A 19,307-nucleotide genomic window follows, 5' to 3' on the forward strand; every position below is an offset into this window, starting at 1 on the left:
GAATAATCAGTTTATATAACAGGCAATGATACTGCTTTCCTTTTTGCGTTATGAGCTCTGTTGTCTTTAAAGATGTATTGTTATTGATAACAGGGGTTCACGAGTCAGCAACAATTGGCCATGCAAGAGCAAAGGAGAATGAAGCAGAAGGAAATGCTTCAAGCCCAAGAGAAGGAAAATATGGCCATGGTGGAGCAAGTCTTTGGTTTTTTGCCTGATGATGTAGGTACCAAAACAGTTTATTGTAAAGGAAGGACTCTGTAGTGGAACATAAGAACATGTTTGGTAGCTATGCTGAATTAGAAATAACCATCCTCTTTTCTTTCCAGGACATGGATTCTCCACAGTTTTTGGTTGAAACAGACCTAGACGCACTGCCTCTTAAGCTGGGAAAAGACATCGACCACCTGACAGAATTTACTTTTCCCAAGTTTGCTGCAACCTACTTTCAGGGCTCAGCAACAGATAACCATATACGAAAGACAATACACCAGCCACTTCTATATCACGAAGACCAAGGCGATGTTCTGGTACTGGTTACAGTTTTGACAATTATCCTTGTCTTTCAATCTGTTCTTCTAGCTCAAGAAGTCAAAGAAAAAGCTGTAGGATGAATCAGTATTTTTTATATGCAGAAGTAGCATGTTGGCGGATAACAGCTCCCAGCCTAACTGAGCCTGAACATAAGCTCATTCAGTCTCTTAACAAGGGGTGGAATTCACACCTACACTAAAAATCACATTTGAATTGTCCAGTGTTCCAAAATGCACTTACCTTTTCATTGATTTCTAAATGGTAGAAGGCTATTAAAATAATATGTCCATTTTGTTTTTGTTTTTTTATGTATATTTGTAGGATAAAAAACAATCTTATATTCTGTTTTAGGCCTCATTAGCTGTTTGGAAAATTATATTACGTTTTATGGGGGACCTTCCTGAACCGGTATTATATGCTGCCAGATCTGCAAGCCAAGGCAGCTCTGTGATAACACAGATTTATGACACCTTAACCAAGAAAGACAAAATTCAAGCTGGAATAAAGACCAATATGCAAGGAGTAAGTTAAAAATAAATGTATTTTCCTGTATTTTCATAGTACCTTGAGGAGAAATGGAAGGGCATTCGATAGAGCTGAGATAAATCTGGGTAAAACCTTGGCAGATCTTGTTTGGAGTCAATTTTTTCTCTCTGAAATTATGCAGGGATTTAAGTTGCTTGACATCTAAGCACATTAGCTTATTTTGTTAATGCAGAGTAAAACATTAAAAACAGCATTTTCTTTTTATTCATAAACTAATAGAAAGAAAATGATTTTTTTTTAATGATTTCTTATTTTACAATATACAAAGTTTTTATATATATATATATATATATAAAATATACACATGTACAGTTACATAAAAGTAGGTAGACAAAGTTACATTACAAGGCGCATAACAGAATTGCAAGCCATTTAGAGTGGTCTGTAGTAAGAATATCAGACAAACCACATCCGGCTGCTTAATTGTGTACAGTAGTAGAACATTATCATCTTTAAAGTAATGCACATGCAATTACCATCCTTGGATGAGATTTCTCTTTTGTAAATAACAATGAAAAAAAAATAGAATATTAACACGTAGGTTTGGAAAGGGATAACAGGGAGAAAGAAAGTAAATCCTAGTACACACTATAAGAAAATAGAACGACGATCGTATCATAATGTAACCGAAGTGGTTTAAAAGCCTAAACATTTCCTTCCATTAAGGTAAAAATTTTTTAGGTGTCAGCATCCCCCCTCACCCCTCCTTTTACTTACCTGAGCCCTCATTCGATCCAGCGCTGTGCGCGTTTGCACCTCTTCTCTCCCCTCACTTCGAGGTCTCGCTGGCTTTGCTGGGGCATTGGAAGCCATTGGCTCCCAGTGCTGTCAATCAAAGCCAGTGACAAGGGGGCGGGGCCGAGTCTCGCTGTCTGTGTCAGTAGACGCAGCAGCAGGGCTCGGGTGCGAGCACGCACTAGTACCTCCCATGGGGGCACTGGACGGGGGGGGGGGGGGGCAGGAGCGCTGGGGGGCCCAAAAAGAGGAGCAATACCATTGCACAGAGCTGGTATGTATAAAGATGTTTGTTTTTTTTACCTTTACAATCACTTTAAATTCTCGAACAACAAAGGCAGACATAGCTATGTACTAGCGTACATCAAAGGAGGTGATCAGAGGAGGTGATATAGTGTACATGACCCTTCTAGCCATGTCCATCAAATACATTTGATTATTTCTGTACGATTACTGTACACAGTGAATGAAAATCGGACATTGTGTTAACTTATGATAACAACTTTCCAGCTTGCACATTCATTTTTTTCATCCAAACTATCAGTATGGGCTGTCGAAAAGCACTATACTAACAAACACATAATCGATCAATTGTTCTCCTTATGGAAGTTTTTGTTCGTGTGTACTGGCCATAAGAAAGGAAGCTAGATTGGTGAGATCTGAAAAAGGAGGAAAGAAAGGTAGGAAAGAAAGGAGGTAATGTATAAAGGTAGAATTTGGAAGGAGGTGCGCTGGGTGGAGAAATGGATACTAAGTGGGGCCCCATGAGTTTTCAAAAACAAGGGGAAGTCATCTTGTATTCTTGGGAGCATATAAATTCAATATAGTAAAACCACGTTTGTCTCTATTTTCCTTTCCCTCTTGGTGTTTAATGGAGGCTGTCAGATCTTCCATATGTCGGATCTCACAAATGTGTGTTGGGGGAATTGCTGTCTCCAAGGGGTGGGTATGCAGATCCTGACTGCATTTAAAAATGTGTATCAGGAGGGACCTTTTGTATTTGCATGTGGAAAGAGTAGGGAGATGGAGAATGTAAACCGCTGGCTCATTTGCAAACCCCACCTCTGTCAGTTTTTGGGCAAGTTTTCTAGAGGTCCCAGAGTTTATTGCAGCATCAAAAGATGTGCATCAGAGACCCCTATGTTCCTCCACATTTTCTACAAGATTGGGATGTGTTTGGGAAAATTTTGTGGAGGACAGTGAGTACTCTGTATCATTGTGTTGGAATTGTAGAACCTGATTCTTGAAATGTATTGGTCTTAGACAATTGTTCCGATGTTAGAGAAATGTTGAAGTAATTTTCCAATTTTACAAGGAATGGAGGAGTTAAAAGCTAAGTTCAACTTTAGTAAAATGTTATACATGATACCAGGCAGCACCCCCCTATCCCCCACTGACGGTGAGTGGGGGCTCTTTTCCTCGCACTCGCTGTCACTATTTAAAAAGAGCGCAGCTGTGAGGGCAGCACAGTCACATCATTCATTCACAGGAATGTGTGAATGGATAAACTAAAAAGTCCTGCGCTGGACTTGTAGCATCAGTGAACTGCGAGCTCTCTGATCAGCATGCTCGTAGTTCATTCACACTACCTACAGTTTAGGAACTCTCTGCTGGTACAGAGGTACAGGTAGAGAACTCTAGGCAGTGTGTGCAGGAGCCTGACATTGCACTTGCGATCCACTGATTGTGGGTGCAATGCTCTGCAGGCTCCAAAGAAAAACAATAATAAATGCACATTTTTTACCTTCAAAAATATGTGCATTTATTATTTTTTTATTACAAAAGGTGAACTTAGTCTTTAAGGAGTCGGATGGTATAATAAAAACTTTTATATGCTAGTGATACCGAGTGTCGCAATGTACAGGTGCCCGACTGTAGTCATTAATAAGAAGTCAGAATGACACGTGTTTGACTTTGAGGGAATAGTGCAGGCAAGAAGTGGAATAGCTGACTCTCCATTCATCTGTTAGGAGTTCTAGCATCATCTTTATGATTCTGGGGGACCGGATGCCATTGATGGTTAAAAAGTCCATCAAGCAGGACTTGTTTGTGGTTAAAAAACCCAGGAAACATTTACAGTGCCTTGAAAAAGTATTCATACCCCTTGAAATTTTCCACATTTTGTCATGTTACAACCAAAATTGTAAATGTATTTTATTGGGATTTTATGTGATAGACCAACACAAAGTGGCACATAATTGTGAAGTGGAAGGAAAATAATAAATGGTTTTCAACATTTTTTACAAATAAATATCTGAAAAGTATGGCGTGCATTTGTAGAACCAACCTTTGCTGCAGTTACAGCTGCAAGTCTTTTTGGGTTTGTCTCTACCAGCTTTGCACATCTAGTGAGTGAAATTTTTGCCATTCTTCTTTGCAAAATAGCTCAAGCTCTGTTAGTTTGGATGGAGAGCATCTGTGAACAGCAATTTTCAAGTCTTGACACTTCTCAATTAGATTTGGGTCTGGACATTGACTGGGCCATTCTAACACATGAATATGCTTTGATCTAAACCATTTTATTGTAGCTCTGACTGTATGTTTAGGGTCGTTGTCCTGCTGCAAGGTGAACCCCTGCCCTAGTCTCAAGTCTTTTGCAGACTCTAACAGGTTTTCTTCTAAGATTGCCCTGTATTTGGCTCCATCCATCTTCTCATCAACTATGACCAGCTTCCCTGTCCATGCTGAAGAAAAGTGTGACGGGAGGGCCCGTGGAACTCAGAATACATCTTATGTCTAAGTCACCCTCTGCTATCCTGGCACAGGGTGAGTGAGAAAATATATCTTGGACTACTTAAAATGGGACAGTAATATTTGTCCACAATATCTCCCAGGATGTATGTAGAGACTATTATTGGTTTGGTTGATTCTGAACTCAACCTGTTAATTGAGTGAGCTGATCACATTAGCCTCCAGGACTGGCTAGGAGCCGAACTGTTGATGACTAGGCTGAGGAGGGGGGAGATTGTTGTTTGTATTGTTAATTGTAATTAGCTCCAGTTATTGTGTTTATACTACTGTGTGAAGCTCGGTGCCCACAAGTCTGTCATCTGGTCTGGGTAAATTTTTTAGTAAATTAGCTCATGTTAATTAGGTTAGCTTTGAGTCAGCCTGCTGTATAAATGTGTGTGAGATCTCAAATAAAGAGTTAGTCCTGATGTACTCCAAGACTGGTGTTGTCTAGTTCTTGGGGGTTCCTATAGCCGGATCCATTGGACTCGTGTTCCAGAACTTAGGAAGCAGTATACTGACGGAAGCACTCAAGCGAAGTGTGGGACGTTCCGTGACATGTAGAACCAACCTTTGCTGCAATTACAGCTGCAAGTCTTTTTGGGTTTGTCTCTACCAGCTTTGCACATCTAGTGAGTGAAATTTTTGCCATTCTTCTTTGCAAAATAGCTCAAGCTCTGTTAGTTTGGATGGAGAGCATCTGTGAACAGCAATTTTCAAGTCTTGACACTTCTCAATTAGATTTAGGTCTGGACATTGACTGGGCCATTCTAACACATGAATATGCTTTGATCTAAACCATTTTATTGTAGCTCTGACTGTATGTTTAGGGTCGTTGTCCTGCTGCAAGATGAACCTCTGCCCTAGTCTCAAGTCTTTTGCAGACTCTAACAGGTTTTCTTCTAAGATTGCCCTGCATTTGGCTCCATCCATCTTCCCATCAGCTCTGACCAGCTTCCCTGTCCATGCTGAAGAAAAGCATCCCCACAACATGATGATGCCACCACCATGTTTCACGGTGGAGATGGTGTGATCTTCCACATGCTTGCTGTGTCCCCACTTGGCTTCTCGCAAACTGCAAATGGGACTTCTTAAGGCTTTCTTTCAACAGAGGCTTTCTTCTTGCCACTCTTCCATAAAGGCCAGATTTGTACATGACTAATAGTTGTCCTGTGGACAGATTCTCCCACCTGAGCTATGGATCTCTGCAGCTCCTCCAGAATTACCATGGGCCTCCTGGCTGCTTCATTTTGATGAATGCTCTCCTTGCCTGGCCTGTCAATTTAGGTGGACGGCCATGCCTTGGTAGGTTTGCAGTTGTGCCATACTATTTCCATTTTCAGATGATGGATTGAACAGTGTTTCGTGAGATGTTCAAAGCTTTGGATATTTTTTTATAACCTAACCATGCTTTAAACTATTAGACAATTTTATCCCTTACTTGTCTGGTGTGTTCCTTGGCCTGCATGATGCTGTTTGTTCACTAAGGTTCTCCAACAAACCTCTGAGGGCTTCACAGAACAGCTTTATTTATACTGAGATTTAATTACACACGTGTGGACTCTATTTACTAATTAGCTGACTTCTGAAGGCAATTGGTTCCACTAGATTTTAGTTAGGGGTATCAGATTAAAGGGGGCTGAATACAAATGCACGCTACACTTTTCAGATATTTATTTGTAAAAAAATTTGAAAGCCATTTATCATTTTCCCTGCACTTCACAATTATGTGCCACTGTTTGTTGGTCTATCACATAAAATCCCAATAAAATACATTTATGTTTTTGGTTGTAACATGACAAATTGTGGAAAATTTCAAGGGGTGTGAATACTTTTTCAAGGCACTGTAACTTCCAGGTTCAGGGTAAATGCAGAGTTCCAAACCAGAGACATTATAAATGTAGGCAGTTTGTCATAGTGAGAAATGCAGTCAGTTTTAGCTGCAATTTTCAGGGTTGGGCCATTGATGGGTGAAGTAAATAGCGGTTTGATGAATGTGACTTCTATTCATGATGGGAGGGATATTGTTGAATTTGCCTTCTCTAAAGAGAGTCACTGTTTGTATGCTGAGTTTCTACACTGTTCCATGATTCTGGCAAGGTGTGTTGCTTTATGGCATTTCAAAGAGTTGGAGAAGCCAATGCCCTCCGTGAATGTTAGTTCAAGTGAGAAACTTGCAGGATACCCCTGGGGTGGGATTTGTACTTTAGAAAACCCAAGAATATTCAGTGAAGAGACTTTAGGAATTAGGGTGGTAACAAAATTGGAAATGTTTGGAAAAAATAAAACTATTTGTTTAAAATTGCATTGAGCTTCTGTTTCTCTGCTAACAGCAGCACAATAGGCATGTAAAAAAAACATACTTAAAATAACTACTGTAAAATAATTATAATAAAATACTAAAATAGTACTGTAAAATAATATGCGCTTGTGTTACTCCCACAGCAACTGATCATCTTGAAAGTGACACACATTTCCTGGCCAGATTTCACATGGTATAGAATATCTGACTGATTGCATCACAGGTCCATATTTCAGACCAGTCAGTGTTGATTTACATAGAAAACATTTATCCCTATAATAAACATGCAGAGTGAGAAAGTATGATTACAGTTTTAATGGGGTTTCTGGTATTTGCTCTGATTAAGTTTAGGCATATACAGAAATAATCCATGCTCCAGTTACAGTATACTGAGAGGAGCTGCTAGCGGCACTGTCAGCTGTGCCTTACCATGTGCAATAAAAGGAAAAGTGGGAAGGGTATGAAAAGTTCTTATATCAGGCTTTCTTTGTACCTGAGCACCAAATGTACACTGCTATTGTTAGTTTTGACACCAATTACCTTTCTCTTCTGTTTACTACGTTGTTATCCTCATTGGCTTATCACGCTCTACTTCCCAAGTGGCAAGACATGTCTAATCATCATGGAATAATTAACAAACATATTGTTAACACTGCAAATAATTAATTGTTTAAAATGCAAACTAATTTACATAGCACATTGCTGACTGGTATTGGACCTCACTGTAACTTTTCAAGTCTGCATAAATAAATTTCTCACATGTTACAATCTACAGCAACATTATAATAACGTCTGACCTTACAGCACTTGGGCTTGTACCCGAAGATGTTGTCACATATAGATTTACTCTATTCTAATTCAACAGCCTGAGTTTGGGTTAACAGCCATCTATCAGATGCCTTCTCCATTCGCAAAGGGACATGGCAGAGATGACCACTCTTCCCACTTATATTCGTCATCATGTTGGTGCCTTTTCTCCACATGATACAGCAGAATTCGAACATTTGCGTCCTTCTGACTTCCCACAAGGAATTTAAGGTTTCTGCATATGCAGATGATCTGCTTTTATCTCTGACCCAACCTCTGTCTTCTCTCCCCAACCTCCTTAAAATGATTCTAAAGCCTGAAGGCTTTTTACCTTCATGCATTCTATACATGAAGGTAAAAAACCTTCTGAAGCAGCCCACCCAACCCACCTAATACTTACCTGAGCTCCCTCTCGATCCAGCAATATGTATGAGAGCACCGGCTCACCAGGGACCCTCCCTCCCATTGGCTGAAACAGTAGTGGGAGCCATTGGCTCCTGTGGCTTTCAATTACAGCCAGTGAGCCAATGAGGAGAGGGGGCGGGGTGAAACCGCGGCTCTGTGTCTAAATGGACACGCAAAACAGAGGCTCGTAAGCAAGCTTGCTCGGGTGCCCCCATTGCAAGCTGCTTGCTTATGGGGCACTTGACAGGACAGAGGGGCCAGGGGACCCGATGAGGATCTGGGCTGCTCTGTGCAAAACCACTGCACAGAGCAAGTAAGTATTATATGTTTGTTATTTTAAAAATAAAATGACCTTTGATATCACATTAAGGCATTGAATGAGTTCCAGAATATCACAAATTTTAAGATTAACTACTCCAAGTCCTGCAGGCCCTAAATATCCCTTTACCTCCAGATACCATAGCCCAGTGATGGCGAACCTTGGCACCCCAGATGTTTTGGAACTACATTTCCCATGATGCTCAACTACACTGCAGAGTACATGAGCATCATGGGAAACGTAGTTCCAAAACATCTGGGGTGCCAAGGTTCGCCATCACTGCCATAATCCAATGTAATCACAATTTCCCCTCCCAATGGTCATTGCGCTTTATTAAAGAAGAAGTAAACCCTGATGGGCTTTACTTCCTCTTTATTCCCCTGCAAAGTAAAAGCATAATGGGCTAGTGTGGATCGCATACTAGCCCATTATTTGTCACTTACCTGCAAACGAAGCCCGCAATGTCCCCGCTGGTGGAAGCATGCATCTTCACCCCTCTTTCTTCCGGGGCCACAGACTCCGGCTCTGTGCCTGGCCGGAGCCGCGTGAGGTCACACCCGCACATGCGTGCGGGACCCGCCAGTCACGGCATACACTGGGGAAGAAACGGCACGGAGGGCCGTTTCTTAACTGTGCATGCACCGATGACCTCATCAGCACACTACAAGGTAATAAGTATCTCCTAAACAGCGCATGTTTCGGTACATATAGGAAAGCCTTATTATAGGCTCACCTATATGTAAAAATGTCTCAGGGGGTTTTCAACCACTTTAAGTACCTCGGGATACATTTACCCCACATATTTTTGCCTAACTGGCTAATGTCATATCTAACGATTTATAAATAGGATCAGGGGCGCTACCTGTGTCAAACACACTCATAATGAAGTCAACATATGAAATTGACATACAAACATAGCTATACTCTGGAAATGAAAATGTGAGTAAAAAAATCATGTGCAAAGTCCATCAGGAGGCTAATTAGCATCCATATTAAGTGATCCCCAGCGATGTGCACTTTCATTGAAACAAAAACTTTCCTTCAAATATGGAATGTGGTTGTAACAAGGGGTTAAATTCTGTGTTACATTTATTCATAAGTTCATTCATATATTTACCCTTTCAGATATGTGGTCAGTAAATGCAGGGATTAAAACACACAACACAAAGAATGTGATAAAAAGTTTTACTTAGCTTCGATTAAAGATGTATTACAGATGATACGATACAGGATAAATATAGCATATTCAATTCCAGGGGACCCCAAACCTACTAAAGGTTCTGGAAGGCGATGGTCTGTTCAAAGTCTAGGCACATTCAAGTCCTTAGAAGAAATCCACCGGCCTGCTCTATTGTCTGACCTTTTAAGGGCTAGATGGAAGGCGCGAAAAAGCTGGTTTTATCTGGTACTAACAAAAGACTAACCATAATGTTCCCGAGAGACAATGACCCTCTGTGAGTGACCGTCTGTGAGCTCAGAAACATACATTTTACATATATAGAAATATATATATATATATATATATATATATATATATATATATGTAATCACCTTAAAACTATTACTAAGTTTCTTGTAATTCAATAACTAAAGTTATATATGAATATAGACCCATACTACATTCCACCCCTTGATTTACAAGATTCTTAGTTTAGTTTATAATACTCAAGATTACTTATAGATATATCAAGATGTTCTACTCAAGGTAGTCTTTTCGCTTGTACTCCAATATAAACATTTCTGACTTCATTAATTTCATCCTTCACATTTCCAGTATTATGAGTATGTATGCGAAACACTGCTCATTATTAAATATGGTCCATCTCCCATATATCCCACCCCTTGGGTATTTTCCACATGTAAATCAATGTATAACAGTTTTACATCCTTCCACACCTCGTCTTATTAATCTAAAGTTCTATCTCTTGAACCACTTTCTCTGTCTGATTTACCTGTCCAGGAAATCTCATTCTGCTGGGCTGAAAAATATAAAAAATGTCCAAGCTTATAAAAACAACTATATGTTGGACTAACAGAATAACACCAAACTTCCTTTTGAAAGTACAGGCATGAGCATCAAACTTTCCTTTCCAAGAGTTTAAACGCATAGATACATGTCAAAGTCCTCCATATCTGGTGATGGACAGCAGAGTCTTAGACATCCGGTTACCAGATCGCAGCTGCAGCATAGCACTTGCAACACTGTAGAACTGAAAGAACTGTAGAATACAAAGTCCATATCCTATTGCAGTTCACAAGTCATAGACGTGCAGGCACATAACCACATAGTCGCTGGAACTTTTACAGACAGTTCAGGCACATGACCATCAGAGCAGATAAAACAGTTCAAGTACTTCACCATCAGATTCAGGTACTTAACCATGATAACAGATGGAACAGTTCAGGTAATCGACCCTCAGAACAGGAGGAACTTGCACCAACAGTTCAGCTGCTGATCATTGGTAAAGACTTTATAGACTTGCTGCTGTCAAAAGTGTTTGTCTCCTTTCTCCAATATGCTTCTAGTTGACATCATGGCAGGTGTGTTACCAAATATGTCAGTCCAACATTCCTTAATTAACAACAATGCCCATATAGCCCATTATAGATTTCTGAACAAGCAAATCGATAATCATTAGTGACCTGGCTTAACACTGAAAAACTCAGCTTTCTACATTAAAGGTGAAATATTATTACAGGTATATTACTCATCCCCCACCTGAACTATACACTACTCTGTCTCAAATTATAGGCCCAACTTTAAACTACTTCATATGTGTTTCCTCTATGCACTTTGATCTCCTTCCACACTCTAAAGACATTCTGGCAGGCTAACTGGCTCTTGTCTACACTGATCCCAATATGTTCATATAATATGCATATGTGTCACAGTACTCTACATGCCAGTCCCACCCCAAGCAATCAAGGAGCATTGAGGAAAACAAAACCTGAGAACCTATTTTATAACTCTTTTTCTTTACCAAGAAAATTTTATGAAAACTCAATCAGGTGTATAGAACAGGGTGGTCAAAGAATCACTGAGTGTCAGATATAACTGACCATATATATACCACTAGAACACCTCATGTTGAAAGACTTAAAAATTGTGTTCATTGCAATAATATTAACCTAAATGCACAATTATAAGTAGACATAAGTACTTTTTTTTTCCTTGATAAACAAAATGATTACTTTAAATTTAAACTGTCAATCATGCAGAAAAATGTACTTTATATGTAAAACCCCAGGCACACTCCCACAGTGGTAATGCCTTACAGTTCCACCATAATAATTATGGCAGAATATACAGAAGTAGATGCTGCCATAATTTAGCTTACATATACACAGAAAAGAACAATATGTAAATGTTTGGGTATTCTTACACCCTTCAAACCATTACAAGTATTATATAATTCCAGATATCAAAACAATCTTGCTGTCAATATTCAAACATTATTTGTTTATATCATTTTATATTCAACTCAATCAGAGGAAACCCTTATAAATCTATTCTGCAGCATCGAGAGTATTAGCTGCTCTGGTTTACAATCAGTTCCAATGAAAACTTTCAGTACATTTGCATATTGCATAAAAATAACAAAAACAACATAAATTATTCAGTTTGACTGTAATCTTCATCTTTAGTTCTTGTACATCAAACCATATCAGACAGGTGTATTAATGCTGTTTAATATTGTCTAGGAACTAAACAAAATAAAAGGCCTTTGGTGTGATATTTTTACAATTCCTTCCTAGAAAGTAACAAATAGTTAGCAACAAACACATTTAACCAACACTTTCCACAAACTACAAAACATATGGCCATTATTTCTGTTATTCATGAGTGCACTTTTTATTACCCTTATTAATTGAGCTCATTTTACTTAATATATTATCACCACGTGGATTTTCATTAAAGGGCGTCCATTCAAAGTTGTCATTAACCATGGTTGAAATAATTCACAAGAACATTATATGGTGTTCATTACATTTGTGCACAAACATTATACATCACCAAACTCATATTGATGTTTCTATTGCAACCTCTTGTTCAATACAATACAGATCTACGAAACTTCTAGGAATAGATCTGGTTCCTTCTGTATTAACAAAAAAACATTAGTGTTGTATCCTAGAACATGACACTATTACATTCACCAATAAAATTATAATAATCATGATTGCTATTCAGGATTTTAAAGGGTGTTAACATCAATCAGCCATTTACTTTCTTTGTTTCAAATAATCCTGGATTTTAACAAAAACTAACAATTTCAACTAGGATGTTATTTTTTCAACATAATTAAGCATTTCTTAGATGTTCAGCACTGTCCTGCTATTCACAGGCACAAACTTTTTTCATCGACTGGGAAGGGAGCCTCCTCTCCCAGTCGATGCCTCATATGGAGAAACGCAGCGTCGGGTGGAGCTACGGGATCTGACGTCACCACATACCAGCTGGCAGGCTTTGCCGCGGCTGTGCTGTCCGTTTGAACATTTCTGCTCTGCTCTATGATGTCAGTCATCCATCGTTTTTAATAAAGGAATTTTATTAACTTTCTACACTATGGAGCACCTTTTTTTCTCTTTCTAATTTCCCATCGTATACCACAAGTGATCCCATTAAAACAAAGGTTGTAAGGAGAATACTGCAGCCTGCTGCACTGGGATTACGGCGCTCTGAACGGTCTGAGGAGGAGGGAATTTCTGCTTGAAGTCAATATCAGCTGTTCCTGCTCGTTCCTGCTCATAAAATCTGACATATCTGAGCCCTTAAGATCTCTGTAATAGGGGTCCTACACATCTGGTAAGCAGCTTTTTCTATCATTACTTGGATTGTGAAAACATTTCATGAAGACCACATTCCGTATTTGAAGGAAAGTTTTTGTTTCAATGAAAGTGCACATCGCTGGGGATCACTTAATATGGACGCTAATTAGCCTCCTGATGGACTTTGCACATGATTTTTTTACTCACATTTTCATTTCCAGAGTATAGCTATGTTTGTATGTCAATTTCATATGTTGACTTTATTATGAGTGTGTTTGACACAGGTAGCCCACCTGATCCTATTTATATATTTTTTGTTAAAACCGAATATTCAGGTTTTTTTCAGGTTGCAGCACTTTTAGGTTATCACAATTTTAGGTTTGTTCACCCTTTTTTGAGAACACATTTTTCTGATATCACAATTGATTGGGGATAGCGCAGATTGTTCATGTTACACAATATCTACTGATTTACACACCTGCTACAAAATGCAAATTCTACTGGTTTGGCCGAGCGCCCATAGTCAAAATAAACATATTATACTTATTTCAAACCATACCGATGCTATTATCCCATCACTTTTTTGCCACAATCTGCCAAAAACATAGAATCTTTCTGTGGCACAATAAGAGCCCCAGAGTGAAATACGGCACACTTACACTTACTAAAGCCAGGGGCATCAGCTTCCCGAATATGCGAAAGTACTACTGGGCCTATCAATTATAACGTGTTGTAGACTGGTCAGTACACTCCTCATTGAAGGACTGGTCCTACCTTCAGATCTGACACTTCGTAAACGATACCCCTATGTGTGCCTGTCGCACTAGGTCCCTGATGAACATCTCTTCTACCCTACCTCCCCACAGACCCATCTCATCTCCAGGACTTATTCTATCTTGCTCTCTGATACACTTCCTGGAGGTGACACTGCATAGGAGGCCTGGAATAATGACTTGGAGACTGATCTTACGGACGAGCACTGGTCCTGTATAAATGCCAATCCCCTGAAAGGGTCTATTAATGTTAACATTTAGTAAATTCATTCTAAACTCTGTAGCCAATGGTATCGTACACCGATGCGTCTCTACGTTATTTTTCTTGATGTTCTGAAAGTCTGTTGGCGCTGCCACTCTGACAAAGGGGCGCTTTTACACATTTGGTGGTCTTGTTCCCAGATACGCCCCTTCTGGCTGGATGTACACTCTACGATTAAACAGATCACAGATTGGGACTTACATTTTGAACCAGCCACTTTCCTTTTACATCATAATAACATAAAATACAAACAATCCCTTACCAGCCAGGTGCTTAATGCCACCAAAACACTCATTCCTAGATTATGGAGATTGACTGAGACCCCAGGGCTCTCCGACTGGTTTCATTGCATTGATCAGGTGGGAGAGCTGGAAGAATTGGTACGTACGAGTAGAGAAATTGTCCTTGTTTCTATCCACCTGGACGGGATGGTTCATGTTTAAAGACTTGGATCTTTACAAGCAGCGTCGCTCTTCCTGAATGAAATTCTCCAGGCTCTAATGTAAGCCTTTTGGTTTTGTTCTACATTGTTGGGCACGCCCTCCTTAACAGTTGTTGTTTGACATACTGTACCTTTTGGATGGTAACCTGTACCTTTTTTGGTATTGTCTGGCTGCCTTCTATGCCTACTGTACCTGAATGTCATTGTTGTATGTAACTACGTGTGCCAGATGGTTTTTACATTGTTCTGTTCTTTCCCTAATAAACATGGAACAACAAGAAAACATTATAATAATGTCAGGATACTGCAAAACAAAGATGGCTCCATCATTTTGGAGAAAAACATATAAGTAGGCATTGTCAGGGGGGTGTACTGTAGGAATATGTCTGTGAGAAGTAACAACTACCCGTGAGTGTTATGCCCTGTACACACGATCGGACTTTCCGACAACAAAACCATGGATTTTTGTTTGAAGGATGTTGGCTCCAACTTGTCTTGCATACACACGGTCACACAAATGTTGACCAACAATTACGAACGTAGTGACGTACAAGACATACGTGATATCTCCACTATGAACGCTAGTTTTACAAGGCCGAGCGCTTCCAGCTTGTACTTGATTCCGAGAATGCGTGGATTTTTGTCAGACGGACTTGTGTACACACGATCGTAAAGTCCGACAAACATTTGTTGGTGGAAAATTTGAGAACCTACTAGCCAACATTTGTTGGCGGAAAGTCCGACAACAAATGTTCGATGGAGCATACACACGGTCAGACTTTCCTCCAACAAGCTCACATCCAACATTTGTTGTCGGAAAATCCAATCGTGTGTACGTGGCATTACACTTACTTGTTACTTAGCATCCATGCACTTCATGTAAAAATATACTGTATATCTTATTTGGACTTATAACCTGAGATCGTATGTACACTTTTACAGTCGCAAAGAAACAATCCAAGAGTGAATTTTTCTAGAGAAATTTCCTCCATGAAGCTGAAACGATCTTCAAAATTAGCTGTACAGGTAAAACATAAAAGACCATAAGAATATGACATTGTTTACTGGTTTTCCCTCTGTATATCCGATCCATACAAAATGAAATATTTAAATTTATTGTTTATAATGTTATAGGTTTCAAATCAGCTGAGCAGCGGAAAAGATATATCAGACGATGAAAGCTCTCTGATAGATAAACCCATGTCCATGTTGGAGAAACTACATTTCATTGCTGGCAATGGAATCCTGCGTCCTGAAATCCGGTGAGAATCATTTTTACATACTTGCAGTCCACATACATCTAACACAGTGAGGTTGATTTACTAAAACTGGAGAGTGCAAAATCTGGTGCAGCTGTGCATGGTAGACAATCAACTTCAAGTGATCAGCATATCGCTGGTACTATGCAGGACTCCTGCAGACCTTTCAGTGTATCTGTTTGCTCGCACTTTGTATGGGCAAGCAGATACTTAATGACAGGAAGAACGAATGAACTACCACAGCGCTCAACAGCAAGCCAGCAGCTGCAAAGGCTGTCTGGACATGTAGTTCCTGTTTACAGAGGACTGTAAATGAATGATGTGGTCGAGCTGGCGGATCAAAGCCCAGCCACGTTAGTTTCAAAGAGTGACAGCGGGCCCCTTGAGAAGATGCCTACCTGCTGTCACTGGGGAGAGGGGGAATGGTTGCAGCTGCTGGAACATGTTACACGTTCCACCCTAAATACCTTTGGAATGTGCAATATCCTAAGACCCTGGCAGACCACGCTCTCCAACACATTTTGCTCCGCCCCCAGAGCTTACTTATGGGGACCCCACCAGGAAGCTCCGGGGGTGGAGTGAATCACGTCGGGGGCTTGGCCTGGCGGAGGTTCAGGCTGAGACTGCCATTTACCACTGTTCGGAGCAAAGGCAAGCTCACTTCCCAGTCAGCACTGGTTCGCATGGAACATGTAACATTTTACAAAAGGTGAACTTATCCTTTAAGCTTTGACAAGAAAACCTGGAAGCTGGTTGGTTTCTATGAAGAGCTGCACCAGAATTTGCACTCCCCAGTTTTAATAAATCAACCTCAGTATGTCTTTAGAAAGGCTATCTGTTATTTTTCTAGGGGCTGATGAGTAATTACACCTATCTGTATTGATGATTATCAAAGAGTTTGTGCTGTTAAGCCTCCTAATATATGTCTATGTATGCCTGAGATTCTGTACATTTGGCAGAATGATTTTTTAAACTATATCATCTATACAGTATGTATCATTCATTTTCACATCAGTACTGTTTTTTTCACTTACTTAATGCCTGCTTTCATAATATCTTCTTTGTTCGCTTATGAGCAAATCAAATGAAAGTGATGTTGGCAACAGACTCTCTGCAGCTCAGGTAACACACAGCCTTCATCTTGTTTTCTTGAGGCTCCTTAGTGGCGGTTGTGTACACACCAGTGGGTGACCTGTAAAAAAATAATAATGTAGTAATAATGTTGTATGTTGGATTCTTTGCCACATCCTGGTTCTAACTCTTGCTGTTTCAGTCACAGACATGTTCAAAAGAGAACCAGAATATATGAAAAAATGCATATCATATACAGTATATGCTTCTAGGACATCATGAACACTTAAAAGGAACCTGGGTGCATCATTATAGGTTTTTATCTTTGCTGAACTACCAAAATATTGGCAACTCACTGACAATAGGTACTCACTGTAAGAGGCAGTATGTTAAAAAAATGTTACCGCAGAATGTAATATTTCTGATATGTGTCTGCTGTAAAGTGTACTTTTGTTAAAAGTATCCGGTCTCACGTTGTATTGCTTCCTTTGTGTGAAATACCTGGTGTTCCTGCCAGTCCTCCTGCTGTCCTATTTCAAATTGACCACACTAGAGAGCACATCTGTCCCAGTGTGATCAGTTTTCTGGCTATGCTGGTAGAACAGCCGGCCTGTCCTCCAATGGTTGGACTTGCTGACAGATACACCTTGCACAGCCTTTCATTGGGAAGATCAGTGTACCGCTGTTTCTCCACCTCCAGCTCTCTAAGCCCCTTATGCAGCTGAGTAGAGATCACTTATAAAAAAAGAAAAAAGCATTTATAATATATGTGTATATACTGTTTATATACAGTTGTGCTCATAAGCTTACATACCCTGGCAGAATCTATGATTTCTTGGCCATTTTTCAGAGAATATGAATGATAGTGTTTGGCTGAAGCCATTTATTATCAATCAACTGTGTTTTTACTCTTTTTAAATCATAATCACAACAGAAACTACCCAAATGACCCTGATCAAAAGTTTACATACCTCAGTTCCTAATACCGTGTATTGCCCCCTTTAACATCAATGACCACTTAAAGTCTTTTGTGGTATTTGTGGATGAGGCTCTTTATCTTCTCAGATGGTAAAGTTGCCCATTCCTCTTGGCAAAAAGCCTCCAGTTCCTGTAAATTCTTGGGCTGTCTTGCATGAACTGCACGTTTGAGATCTCCCCAGAGTGGCTCAATGATATTGAGGTCAGGAGACTGAGATGGCCACTTCAGAACCTCTTTATTCTGCGGTAGCCAACGACAGGTCGACTTGGCCTTGTGTTTTTGGATCATTGTCATGTTGGAATGTCCAAGTATGTCCCATGAGCAGCGTCCTGGCTGATGAATGCAAATGTTCCTCCAGTATTTTTTGATGACATACTGCATTCATCTTGCCAACAATTTTGACCAAATTTCCTGCGCCTTTGTAGCTCATACATCCCCAAAACATCAGCGATCCACCTCCATACCTTTCATCATAGGCCTTGTTGACTCCTCTCCAAATGTAACGTTTATGGTTGTGGACAAAAAGCTAAATTTTGGTCTCATCACTCCTAATGACTTTGTGCCAGAAGGTTTGAGGCTTGTCTCTGTGCTGTTTGGCATATTTTTAGCAGGATACTTTGTGGCATTTGCGTAGTAATGGCTTTCTTCTGGTGACTCGACCATGCAGCCCATCTTTCTTCAAGTGCCTCCTTATAACAGCCACACCACTTGTTTTCAGAGAGTTCTGTATTTTTCCTGAAGTTATTTGTGGATTTTGCTTTGCATCCCAAACAATTTTCCTGGTGGTTGTGGCTGAAATTTTAGTTGGTCTACCAGACCGTGGTTTGATTTCAACAGAACCCCTCATTTTCCACTTATTGATTAGAGTTTAAACACTGCTGATTGGCATTTTCAACTCCTTGGATATCTTTTTATATCCCTTTCCTGTTTTATACAGTTCAGCTACCTTTTTCCACAGATCCTTTGACAATTCTTTTGCTTTCCCCATGACTTGGAATCCAGAAACGTTCGTGCAGCACTGGATGAAAGATGCAAGGGTCTGTCAGGAGTCCAGAAATTCATTGACCTTTTATACACACACACTAATTACAAGCAAACAGATCACAAGTGAGGATGGTTACCTTTAATAGCCATTCAAACTCCTTTGTGTCAACTTGTGTGCATGTTATTAGGCCAAAATCAACAGGTTTTGTAAACTTTTGATCAGGGTCATTTGGGTAGTTTCTGTTGTGATTATGATTTAAAAAGAGTAAACACAGTTGATTGATAATAAATGGCTTTAGCCAAACACTAACAATGAGTGAAAGAAAAGTTTTTGTGTTATCATTCATATTCTCTAAAAAATGACCAAGAAATCATAAATTCTGCCAGGG

General features: G+C 39.8%; 1 protein-coding gene across 2 annotated transcripts in view; it reads left to right on the forward strand.

The window, feature by feature from the left end:
• The window catches only part of MYO7B (myosin VIIB), a 422,737-nt gene that overhangs the window by 258,065 nt on the left and 145,365 nt on the right, over window positions 1-19,307 (forward strand). For both annotated transcript variants that reach the window (XM_073625783.1, XM_073625782.1), the window contains 5 exons: window positions 94-222; window positions 330-530; window positions 886-1,056; window positions 15,568-15,651; window positions 15,760-15,887. In XM_073625783.1, the coding sequence (XP_073481884.1) occupies window positions 94-222; window positions 330-530; window positions 886-1,056; window positions 15,568-15,651; window positions 15,760-15,887 (713 nt within the window). The remainder of the gene's footprint in view (window positions 1-93; window positions 223-329; window positions 531-885; window positions 1,057-15,567; window positions 15,652-15,759; window positions 15,888-19,307) is intronic.

The sequence above is a fragment of the Aquarana catesbeiana genome, linkage group LG04 (genome assembly GCF_042186555.1).
Source record: "Aquarana catesbeiana isolate 2022-GZ linkage group LG04, ASM4218655v1, whole genome shotgun sequence".
Taxonomy (NCBI): Eukaryota; Metazoa; Chordata; class Amphibia; order Anura; family Ranidae; genus Aquarana; species Aquarana catesbeiana.